The sequence below is a fragment of the Hyalella azteca genome, unplaced genomic scaffold (assembly GCF_000764305.2).
Source record: "Hyalella azteca isolate HAZT.00-mixed unplaced genomic scaffold, Hazt_2.0.2 contig15388, whole genome shotgun sequence".
In the NCBI taxonomy this organism is placed as follows: Eukaryota; Metazoa; Arthropoda; class Malacostraca; order Amphipoda; family Hyalellidae; genus Hyalella; species Hyalella azteca.
Genome location: NW_025945244.1, coordinates 76,186 through 88,759, shown reverse-complemented (window position 1 = coordinate 88,759; position 12,574 = coordinate 76,186). Strand labels below are relative to the sequence as shown.

Sequence of the window (12,574 nt, the reverse complement as noted above, 5' to 3'; positions counted from 1 at the left end):
CTGTGAGGCAGGGAGTCAGGTCTGGGTGGCTGTGAGGCAGACTCCGCCACTCACTCCCTCTTCCTCACCACCCCTCACCCCACTCCCCCACCACCCCTCACCCCACTCCCCCACCAGGTGGCCCGCCGCTTCATGGCGTCGGTGGTGCGGGTGTTCGTGGTCCTGCACGCCGAGACCTCCCCCAGCGCCGGGGGGAAGAAGAAGCTCCCCACCTCCCACCCACTCGCCAAGTGTGCCAAGGTGGGTTCTCACCCTCCTCCCCCGCTCTACCCCCTCGGGGGTGTTGGTGTTTCACACTCTGCCGTCCATTCTTATTATCTGTTTCAAGCCAATCTTTGTAAAGGCTCGTCTTTTCCAAGCCAATATCTGTATTGGCTCTTCTTTTTTTAAGCCAATCTTTGTATCGGTTTGTCTCTATCGAGCCAATCATGCAGTGCTCAGTCACCCTGCAGTAGGAGAAAAGTTCCCTAACTGCCCCACCCTCTCGTGCGTCTCCTGCAGGATACAGAGTGACACTAATTAGAGTCACTAATTCCGTCCACTAATTAATTTAGTGGAATTTTAATTCCGTCCACTTTTTAATTAGGAGTAACGCTAGATATAATATATAGTGACACTCCGTCCAGAATTAGTGACACTAATTCTTCCCCCCTCCCCCCGCAGGTGTTCTCGAGGCTCCTCCCCCTGGGGGTGTGGGAGCTGGCCTCCGCGGCGGCCGCCGTCCTCCTCCCCGTGCGCCTCAACTGCGTCAAGCCCACCGCCGTCTTCCCCACCTCCCCAGCCCACCTGGACCACTGGCACACCGCCGAGGACCTCTTCCAGGTACTGGCCCCACTCAGGTACTGGTCCCACTCAGGCCCTAGGCCCCTAGTTCGACTCAGGCCCCCTAGTTCGACTCAGGTCCCCTGGTTCGACTCAGGCCCCCTAGTTCGACTCAGGCCCCTGGTCCGACTCAGGCCCCCGGTCCGACTCAGGCCCCTGGTCCCACTCAGGTCCCTGGTCCGACTCAGGCCCCCTAGTTCGACTCAGGTCCCTGGTCCGACTCAGGCCCCTTGGTCCGACTCAGGCCCCTGGTCCGACTCAGGCCCCTGGCCCGACTCAGGCCCCCTGGTCCGACTCAGGCCCCTTGGTCCGACTCAGGTCCCTGGTCCGACTCAGGTCCCTGGTCCGACTCAGGCCCCACCCCTGGTCCGACTCAGGCCCCCTGGTCCGACTCAGGTCCCTGGTCCGACTCAGGCCCCCTGGTCCGACTCAGGTCCCCTGGTCCGACTCAGGTCAGCCAATCATTGACGGTATTTCAAGCAAAATCCACCAATCATAGACAAGAAAATGGAGCGTAAGTAATTACGGTCACTTAGCGAGTTTTGAAAGTATGGGCCCTGATCCTTGTACTGCGTCGCTACCTACGTAACGTATTACTACGTCGTATTATTACGTCGCTACCTACGTAACGTATTACTACGTCGTACTATTACGTTGGTACCTACGTATTACTACGTCGCTACGTCGTATTATTACGTCCTATGGATTACTACGTCGCTACCGCGCAAGTAAGGTCCGACATCAATGTTACCAAGGCGGCTACGCTTTTGATATGCACAAGAGATTAGAAATGAACACGGCTAATAGTGAACGATGTCCACCGTTCACAATATAATCACTAATTAAAAAATGTAATCACTAAATAAACAATGTAATCACTAATTAAACAATTTAATAACTAATTATCCAAATAAGTTAACGTAATAATTAATTACCTGAATAAATCCACCTAATTACTAATTAAATAAATAACTTGTGCAGGTGGAAGCCCTGGTACGGCCCCCCCAGCGCCCCCCCAGCAGCAGCTCGCCTGCAGCAGCTGCAGCGTCTGCAGCAGCTGACCGCTCGTCTGCAGCAGCTGCAGGCAGCAGCAGCAGCAGCAGACCTGCAGCGTCTGCAGCTGCAGGCGGCAGGCGGAGGGCGGCGCGCAACAGCAACACAGACAACGATGACAGGCGAGACCTTAAACTGCACAGTTCGTCTGGGCTTGAACCCGCGACTCGTTGCACAGTTCGTCTGGGGTCGAACCCGCGACTCGCTGCACAGTTCGTCTGGGGTCGAACCTGCGACTCGCTGCACAGTTCGTCTGGGGTCGAACCCGCGACTCGCTGCACAGTTCGTCTGGGCTTGAACCCGCGACTCGCTGCACAGTTCGTCTGGGCTTGAACCCACGACTCGCTGCACAGTTCGTCTGGGGTCGAACCCGCGACTCGCTGCACAGTTCGTCTGGGCTTGAACCCGCGACTCGTTGCGCAATGAACCTTCTAACATCATAAATTATTGCATTATTATTGTCGTTATTTTTATCAGTGTCGTCATGTATATTGTATTATAATATATTTATTGTTATATTAACTTTTATTATATGACCTTACAGTGAACACGAAGGAGGCGCTGATGGGGGCGGAGGGCCCCCCGCGGACGGTGGGGGTGACGCAGGGGGTGCGGGAGGCGACAGTGACATCGAGATGCTCGAGACTGATAGTGATAGTGATGATAACATCGAGGTGATGATAGTGATGGTGATAATGATAAACAAATAAGATCAAAAGATTTGACTAGTATTTTATTGGGTGATGCTAGTGATCATTAGTGATACCTAGTGATGATAAGAAAAACGATAAGACTAGTATATTTAATAGATGATGCAATCATTCGATGATAAAATGATTATCATGACAGCTGCAATAGGGTTAATTAATGATAATTATTCGATGATAAAATAATGATTAACAAATAAGATCAAGTGATAGAGACTATTATTTTCCATGGATGATGCAAGTGATCATTTGGGATAATGATAATAAAAAAATGATAAAACTAGTGCAATAAATGATGCAATCATTCGATGATGAAATGATTATTATGACAGCGTGGCGGCGGCGGGGACCAGCAGCAGCAGGCGGCGGCCGACGCCCACCACCACGACGTGCGCGATGATGACGATGATAGTGCAGAGTCCAGCCCTGGGGAGGACGAGGAGGATGATAGTGAGGTGAGGGGGTAGCTAATCCCCAACCCTAACCCCTCTTCCCCTGACCCCCTCATTCGTCTAGAACCCTAACCCCCTACCCTCGACCCCTCACTCGTCTTGAACCCCAAACCCCCTACCCCGACCCCTCACTCGTCTTGAACCATAACCCCCTACCCCCGACCCCTCACTCGTCTTGAACCCTAACCCCCTAACCCCGACCCCTCACTCGTCTTGAACCCTAAACTTAATCCCCCTGACCCCGACCCCTGACCCCTCACTCGTCTTGACCCCCTAATCCCTCGACCCCTCACTCGTCTCGACCCCCAATCCTAACCCCGACCCCTCGCTCGTCTTGACTCTCAACCCTAACCCCGACCCTTCACTCGTCTCGACCCCAACCCTAACCCCGACCCCTCACTCGGCTCGACTTCCAACCCTAACCCCTCTACCCCCGACCCTTCACACGTCTCGACTTCCAACCCTAACCCCTCTACCCCCGACCCTTCACTCATCTCGACTTCCAACCCTAACCCCTCTACCCCCGACCCTTCACTCGTCAAGGTCCTGGGTCTTGCCTTAGGTTCTGGATCTTGTCTTAGGTCCTGGGTCTTGCCTTAGGTCCTGGGTCTTGCCTTAGGTCCTGGGTCTTGCCTTGGGTCCTGGGTCTTGCCTTGGGTCCTGGGTCTTGTCTTAGGTCCTGGGTCTTGCCTTAGGTCCTGGGTCTTGCCTTAGGTCCTGGGTCTTGCCTTAGGTCCTGGGTCTTGCCTTGGTCCCGGGTCTTGTCTTAGGTCCCGGGTCTTGTCTTAGGTCCTGGGTCTTGCCTTAGGTCCTGGGTCTTGCCTTAGGTCCTGGGTCTTGCCTTAGGTCCTGGATCTTGAATAAACTCGAATTATTCCCTTATATTAATAGATGATTGATCACTGAATAATTGAATATCGATTTAATAATAATCTTGGGTCTTGTCTTAGGTCCTGGGTCTTGCCTTAGGTCCTGGGTCTTGTCTTGGGTCCTGGGTCTTGCCTTAGGTCCTGGGTCTTGTCTTAGGTCCTGGGTCATGAATAAACTCGAATTATTCCCTTATATTAATAGATGATTGATCTGTGTATGATTGAATATTGATTTAATAATATTAATCAATAATTATAACAAATAAGATGTTTTATAATCATTATTTGATTTATTTTACTTGATGCATTGCAGGAGCTTGCGGGGCAGCGGCCCCGGTTCCTCCTTGGGAGGCTCGGGCCCCAGCAGCGGGGGTGCGAGTGGTGGCCCCACGGCCCCCGCGGGGCTCATCTACATCGACCCCACGTCCCTACGACGCCCCTCCCCAGCCTCGTCGTCGTCAGCAGCTGCAGCAGCCGCGCTGTCAGCTGCAGCAGCGGCTGACAGCGTCAGCATCGCTGCCAGCAACCACACGCTCGCCCGCACCTTCACCATCCTGACGCGGACGCTGGCGCAGCTGCTCACGCAGGTCAGGGCCTGACACTGCCTTTAATTATAATATATTTGTAGTATATAGGTAATATACATCATATTATATATATTTAATATACAGCTGCTGACGTAGGTCAGGGCTGACACAGCCTCTAATTATTATATATAGGCTGTATATTGGTAATATATATTATATATATAGCTTATATTATATATTATCTTACCTATAATATATTATATGTATATATTAATGTACGAGTATGAAGCGTTATAGATAAAATATTATTATATATCGTTTTAAATACTGTGTGGATATATTATTGTATGAATTGTTATTGATACAATATTACGTATATAATGTATCATTGTAGATATATTATCATGTTATATATCAATACAAATATCAGTGTATATATTAAGTAACTAATATATTATGTATATATATATTAACATATGGATGCATTGGGCAGGCGCTGACGGGGGCGCGCTCGCCCCCCCAGGCGGGGGAGGCGGGGGGTGAGGTGCAGCTGACACTGCCAGGAGTAAGTCAGCTGCTGCAGCAGGTGGACAGTCAGCTGCAGCCCGCCTGGGACTGGCTGCTGTCCCTCATGGACACCACGGAGGCCCAGCTCAGGTTTGGCCGCCAGCTCAGTCAGGCCATCGAGGCCGCCGCCCCCGCCACCACCACCACCGCCGCCGCCGCCGCTGCTGCTTCGGTCCTCCCCAGCAGGTGGGTGTTGGGGGCCCCATGTTTGGGGGAGGGGTAATCATACGGGGGAGGGGCTGTCTCTTATACACATCTAGATGTGTATAAGAGACAGGCTTGAACCCGCGACTCGTTGCGCAATGAACCTTCTAACATCATAAATTATTGCATTATTATTGTCGTTATTTTTATCAGTGTCGNGGGGGAGGGGTAATCATATGGGGGAGGGGTAATCATATGGGGGAGGGGTAATCATATGGGGGAGGGGTAATCATACGGGGGAGGAGGGGTGAATGGTATTAACCACTCATAACCATTCATGTCGGTATTGATTGTCATCAGTAATCATTGGTAGCATTGCTAATTATTTTCCTGGGTAATCATAATCATCAGTAATTATAGTAACTGGTAATAAACTAATTATCTCTGTAAAGTAACTCTGGTAATTTTATAAATTATATATATAGGTAATATCTGTAACTTTACGGTAATTATCAGTAATTCTGGGGTAATGATTGGTAATAGCCTAGCATTTTTTGGTAATATGTGGGTATCATTTGCTGGCCATGTATTATTAGGCACCCATTACCCCCCTCACTTCCCCCACAGCAGCGCCCCCAGCAGCAGCAGCGGGGGAGGGGCCCGGGCCCGTGGGTCCAGCAGGAGCCTCTCCTTCATAGGCGCCTCGGTCACCTCAGCCCTGTCCCGGTGGGTCCGGGGGACACGGTGGGTCTGGGGGACCCGGTGGGTCCGGGGGCTGTGGGGATGGGGGACCCGGTGGGTTTGGGGGCTGTGGGGGACCTGTAGGTGTGGGGGCTGTGGGGGACCTGTAGGTCTGGGGCTGTCTCTTATACACATCTAGATGTGTATAAGAGACAGGTCATATACGAATGAACTCCTCGATCAACGGCCAATGTTGTTTCCCAGCTTTTTGGCGCAACTGCTGGAATAAGTTCTACTTTTACAAGAANGGTCCATGTGGGTCATGGGTCCATGTGGGTCATGGGTCCATGTGGGTCATGGGTCCATGTGGGTCATGGGTCCATGTGGGTCATGGGTCCATGTGGGTCATGGCTGGAGGTTGGGCCCATGGGTCGTGACCGGGTCTCTAACTGGGTCAATGTTCGGTGGCTGGACTCCTAAATGAGTCCATAGGCCATGGCTGGGCCCTGGGGTCATAGCTGGGTCCATGGGTCATAGCTGGTCCCATGGGTCGAAGCGGGGCCCCTGAATGAGTCCATGGGCCATGGCTTAACCCATAGGTCGTGGATGGACTTGTGACTGGGTCCATTCTCCGTGGCGGTGTTCTTGGGTCGCCCTCAGACTCCTGGCGTGAGGGAAAAGTCGCTCTCCCCTCACCCGTTAGCCCTTAGGGAAGGCACCTGATGATATGTGTATATAATGTTATACATAATACAAATGTGTAATTGTATGTTATACATTAGTTGTATAATACCTGATGATGTATATTTAATGTTATACATAATATACATAAAATGTATTTGTATGTAAGATAATACATGTATAAAATAACACAAGATGTACCGCATACAAATAATGTATTTGTATATAATATAATATTTGTATAATGTAACACAAGACGTACCACACAGCATATGTTTTCGACGCCCTCATGAGCTACGTCCGCTGCTGCGACGTGGACGCCTCGTCGTCTTCGTCGCCGCCGTCGTCCGCCGCTCCCCGCACTGCGCCGCCCGCCTCGGCCACCTCTCCCCCCTCCTCCTCCCCCGCCACCCCCTCCAACATCAACCCTCCCACCGCCGCCGCCCCCCACGTCCCCAACGACCCCATCGCTCCCTGGGACCGGGACGACGAGGATGACGATATGCTGAGTGATGACGTCCCCACCAACATCCTCCAGCCGCCGCCCCCGCCGCCTGTCTCTTCTTCTCCCGACATGGGACCTACAGGATTAGGGCCATCTGGGTCCGCTGGGATGGGACCATCTGGGTCATCTGGGATGGGACCGTCTGGGTCCGCTGGGATGGGACCCTCTGGGCCTGCTGGGTTGGGACAGTCTCCAGGATTGGTACTTCAAATGGACCCGTTCGCGGGACTCCCTTTCTGCTCGGGCCACAGGATGAACCCCGTGGCGTCGGGACTGCACCGGGCGGGGACGGCGTCCATGTTCCCCGCCATGGAGACGGAGACCCGGGACTTGTCGTCCCCAGTTGAGGCGGCCGCCCTCGTGGACGAGATGGCCGCCGCCCGCCGCCACGTCTTCTTCCAGGTGAGCAATGCGTGGCGGAGGTACGATAGTGACGGGACAATTGGGTGGCTGAGGTACGATAGTGGCGGCGCTGTTCGATGGCGGAGGTACGATAGAGGCGGGACTGTTCGGTGGCGGAGGTACGATAGTGACTGGACTATTGGGTGGCTGAGGTACGATAGAGGCGGGACTGTTCGGTGGCGGAGGTAAGATAGTGGCGGGGCTGTTGGGTGGCGGAGGTACGATAGTGGCGGGACAACTGGGTGGCTGAGGTACGATAGTGGCGGGACAATTGATGGCGGAGGTACGATAGTGGCGGGATAATTGGGTCGCTGATGTACGATAGTGGCAGGACAATTAAGTGCCTGAGGTACGATAGTAGCGACACAATTGGGTGGCTGAGGTACGATAGTGGCGACACAATTGGGTGGCTGAGGTACGATAGTGGGTAACAGTTGCGTGTAACAACTTTGACGTAAAAGCATTAAGAATCTATTACATTTGTTTTTAAATAAAACACCACGTAATTGTTACTGCTGTTATTATTGTTGCTCTTGTTATTGATGGTAATATTAGCAATTGGGTGGCTGAGGCACGATAGGGGCGGGACAACTGGGTGGCTGAGGTACGAGAGTGGATAACAGTTGCGTTAACAACTCCGTTGTAAAAGCATTATCAATCTATGACATTTGTTTTAATATAAGACCACGTTATTGTTATTGATGACTAGTTTTAAATAAAAGACCATGTAATTATTATTGTTATTGATGACTAGTTTTAAATAAAAGACCACGTAATTATTATTGTTATTGATGACTAGTTTTAAATAAAAGACCACGTAATTATTATTGTTATTGCTGACTAGTTTTAAAATAAAAGACCACGTAATTATTATTGTTATTGATGACAATATTAACGAGGGTTCGTATTGCAGCGGAGCCCCTCGACCCTGTGCCTGGGGTCGGGCCCCCCCGACGTGTTCGCCACCCCCCTCCCCGAGGCGCTCCCCCTGGCCGACCGCCCCCACCTCCTGCAGCCCACCGCCCGCGGGGAGGACCTGTGGGGCACCCACCGCCCCTACACCCGCAACACGGGTGCGTGGGACACGGGGGGGCTGTGGGGAGATGGGTGTCACGGGGTCTAATATTTTCTTTGGGTCCAGTCATATCGTGGGGGTCTAGTCATACCTAGGGGGTCTAGTCATACCTTGGGGGTCTAGTCATACCTTGGGGGTCTAGTCATACCTTGGGGGTCTAGTCATACCTTGGGGGTCTAGTCATACCTTGGGGGTCTAGTCATACCTTGGGGGTCTAGTCATATCTTGGGGTCTAGTCATACCTAGGGGGTCTAGTCAGTCATACCTGGGGGTTTAATAATCCCTCCCTTGGGGTCTAGGCATACCTTGGGGGTCTATTCATCCCTTGGGGTGTATTCATCCCTTTGAGGGTCTAGTCCGTTTTTGTTGTCTAGTCATACCTTGGGGTCTATTCATCCCTAACCCCATCTCACGTGTGCAGGTGAGGGGACCAACCTGCCCCTCAGTCGACCCCTCGGGCCCCTCGGGATGGGCCAGAACCTCGTCAGGTCCTCAGAAGTCCTCGGCCCAGCGAGCTATTCTAACCCCTTGGGTAGTCCCCTCGACATGGAGGGAAATGAATCTTCTTTTAACCCCTCCCGACCCCTGGACCCTAATTTCAACCCCTCACGACCCCTGGACCCTAATTTCAACCCCTCCCGACCCCTGGACCATAGCTTCCCCTCCGCCCGATCTTCAGACTTCAATTTTAACCAGACCCCGAGGGGCTATAACCCTGAAGCTGACCTGCTAGACCTCCTGCATATACTAGACACAGGCTGCGTCATCACCAACCCCACCGCCAACCCCAACCCCACCACCGCCACCACCGCCGCCGAATATCTCGTAGACCTCAGCGTCGGCAGAAGCAGGGTGCGTTGTTACACTCAATGTGTGGCGTGGGTTGTTGTTACCTTATCTTATGACTTTATGAGTTCGGGACTTCCTAGTCCCCGGTCACGCTGATGCGCCGCCTTCGTCGTCCTCCGAGTCGTCGCTAGGCAGGTCACCCCGCCCTCGGGTCCCGGATGTAACGTTGCACGTCTTCTGTCATTTGCCCTTTTTTGGGCCAGCTTTTGCAAGTTACGTTTTGGTTACGTTTTTTTAACTTGAAATTTTTCCGCAGGACGCGTCGTCGTCGGCCGCCCTTAGGGCGCCCATAATCGTCACCCCCCGACGGGTGAGCGTGACCACCGGCCTCCCCCAGCCCCCCTCCTCCTCCCCATCACCCTACTACCCCCCCTCATCATCTGGGGGTGATAACCCCCACCCCTCCCCCCAGGACCCCCTCGTCAAATCAGTGATCGTCAGAGTAGGGGGCAGCACCACCCCCTCACAAACCCCCACCACTCCCCCACTCTCCGTACCCTATAACCCCCCACCTCCGTCGGAGAACCCGAGTGAGCCCGTGATCCAGCCCGGACCCGTGATCCAGCCCGGGCTGGTCCGCCGTGGGGTCCGGCAGGAGCTGCTGCTGGGGCGCTGGAGGTTCACGCTGGAGCTCTTCGGGCGGGTCTTCATCGAGGACGTGGGCCAGGAGCCCGGGTCCGTTATCGTCCAGCTGGGGGGCTTCCCTGTGAAGGAGGCCCGCTTCAGGCGGGACATGGAGAAGATACGCAACAACCAGCAGCGGGACCTGTCCCTCTCCAAGGTGGGGACCTGTGGGGACCTGGCACTGTACGAGGTGGGGACCAGTGGGACCTGTCCCTCTCCAAGGTGGGGACTAGCGGGACTTGTCCCTCTCCAAGGTGGGACCAGTGGGGACCTGTCCCTCTCCAAGGTGGGAACCTGTCCTTCTCCAAGGTGGGGACCTGTCCCTCTCCAAGGTGGGGACCAGTGGGACCTGATCCTGTTTTAGGTGGGGACCTGGCACTGTCTATATTGGGGACCAGGGAGGACCTGTCCCTCTCCAAGGTGGGGACCAGTGGGGACCTGTCCCTCTCCAAGGTGGGGACCAGCGGGACCTGGCCCTGTCTAAGGTGGGGACCAGGCAGGACCTGACCCTTGAAGGTTGTGAGGGTAGTGAGGGGTCATTGTGAGGCTAGTGAGGGGTCATTGTGAGGGTAGTGAGGGGACGTTGTGAGGGTAGTGAGGGGTCGTTGTGAGGGAAGTAACCGTGCCCTTGCCCTCAGATGGAGCGCGACCGCTGTGCCCTCATCTGCCAGACGTTCAAGGAGTTCAACTCCCACTACAGCGGCGCCCACAGTGGCACCCACCGGCGCCCCCAGCACCCCCAGGTGGGTGACAACTGCCCCACCGGCGCCCCCAGCACCCCCAGGTGGGTGACAACTGCCCCCATCGGCGCCCCCAGCACCCCCAGGTGGATGGGTGACAACTGCCCCAGCACCTACAGGTGCCCCCAGCACCCCCAGGTGGGTGACGTTATTGAAGTCTCTTAGCGCAGATATAATTTGTAACAGTTCTGTATAGGACAGCGATGCCTCAACATACAAACGCCTCCACATGCACATTTTTTTTTCTACAAACCTGAGGTTAGAGATCCATGAACATGTTTGCTTGTGGACCGATTTGATGCTACCTATATATATTCACTTGTGTTAATACACATATAACAAAATTGTTCCCACGTACAAGCATTTCCTCGTATAAACCAAGTCACGGAACGAATTGAGTTTGTAAGTTGAGATATGGACTCGATGCCCTTGGCCTCTTGAGGACCTTTGGTCTAGGATATCTTATACTTTTTCTGTTTGGTACGACAGAAAATAATGCTATGTGACTGGTGGGAAAATTGTCTTGCATCCCTATGTAACGGACCCCTTGTCCCTATGTAATGGAACCACCTGTCCCTATGTAATGGACCAACCTGTCCCTGTGTAATGGACCCACATGTCTGTGGGACGCACATGTCCCTATGTAATGGACCCCTTGTCCCTATGTAATGGACCCCTTGTCCCTATGTAATGGACCCCTTGTCCCTATGTAATGGACCCCTTGTCCCTATGTAAACGGACCCCATGTAATGGACCCCTTGTCCCTATGTAACGGACCCCTTATTCCTATGTAACGAACCCCTTGTCCCTATGTAACGGACCCCTTGTCCCTATGTAACGGACCCTTTGTCCCTATGTAACGGACCCCTTATCCCTATGTAACGGACCCCTTGTCCCTATGTAATGGACCCCTTGTCCCTATGTAACGGACCCCTTGTCCCTATATAATGGACCCCTTGTCCCTATGTAATGGACCCCTTGTCCCTATGTAATGGACCCCTTGTCCTTATGTAGCGGACCCCTTATCCCTATGTAACTATGTAACGGACCCCATGTAATGGACCCCTTGTCCCTATGTAACGGACCCCTTATTCCTATGTAACGGACCCCTTGTCCCTATTTAACAGACCCCTTGTCTCTATGTAATGGACCCCTTGTCCCTTTGTAACGGACCCCTTGTCCCTATGTAACGGACCCCTTGTCCCTATGTAATGGACCCCTTGTCCCTATGTAACGGACCCCTTGTCCCTATGTAATGGACCCCTTGTCCCTATGTAACGGACCCCTTGTCCCTATGTAATGGACCCCTTGTCCCTATGTAACGGACCCCTTGTCCCCCAGACGAACCCCCCGCTGGCGGTCAACAGGGTCAAGGTCACGTTCAAGGACGAGCCCGGCGAGGGGTCAGGGGTCGCCCGCAGCTTCTACACGGCCTTGGCAGAGGCCCTCTTGTCAGCCCAGCCCTTGCCAGCCCTTGACACCTGCCAAGTGGCGTCGGTGAGTCCTTGTCAGCCCTTGCCAGCCCTTGACGCCTGCCAAGTGGCATCAGTGAGTCCTTGTCAGCCCTTGACACCTGCCAAGTGGCATCGGTGAGTCCTTGTCAGCCCTTGACACCTGCCAAGTGGCGTCGGTGAGTCCTTGTCAGCCCTTGCCAGCCCTTGACGCCTGCCAAGTGGCATCAGTGAGTCCTTGCCAGCCCTTGACACCTGCCAAGTGGCATCGGTGAGTCCTTGTCAGCCCTTGACACCTGCCAAGTGGCGTCGGTGAGTCCTTGTCAGCCCTTGCCAGCCCTTGACGCCTGCCAAGTGGCATCAGTGAGTCCTTGTCAGCCCTTGACACCTGCCAAGTGGCATCGGTGAGTCCTTGTCAGCCCTTG

At 53.6% G+C, this 12,574-nt stretch overlaps 1 protein-coding gene across 1 annotated transcript in view; it reads left to right on the top strand.

Moving 5' to 3' along the window:
- LOC108664320 (E3 ubiquitin-protein ligase UBR5-like) overlaps positions 1–12,574 on the top strand; it is a 42,666-nt gene that overhangs the window by 23,228 nt on the left and 6,864 nt on the right. The window contains 15 exon segments of the mRNA XM_047884403.1: positions 8–240; positions 664–822; positions 1,804–1,997; positions 2,420–2,549; positions 2,915–3,037; positions 3,985–4,010; positions 4,217–4,490; positions 4,924–5,183; positions 5,738–5,936; positions 6,760–7,410; positions 8,324–8,483; positions 8,907–9,337; positions 9,591–10,115; positions 10,597–10,701; positions 12,040–12,195. Coding sequence (XP_047740359.1) covers positions 8–240; positions 664–822; positions 1,804–1,997; positions 2,420–2,549; positions 2,915–3,037; positions 3,985–4,010; positions 4,217–4,490; positions 4,924–5,183; positions 5,738–5,936; positions 6,760–7,410; positions 8,324–8,483; positions 8,907–9,337; positions 9,591–10,115; positions 10,597–10,701; positions 12,040–12,195 — 3,626 coding nt within the window.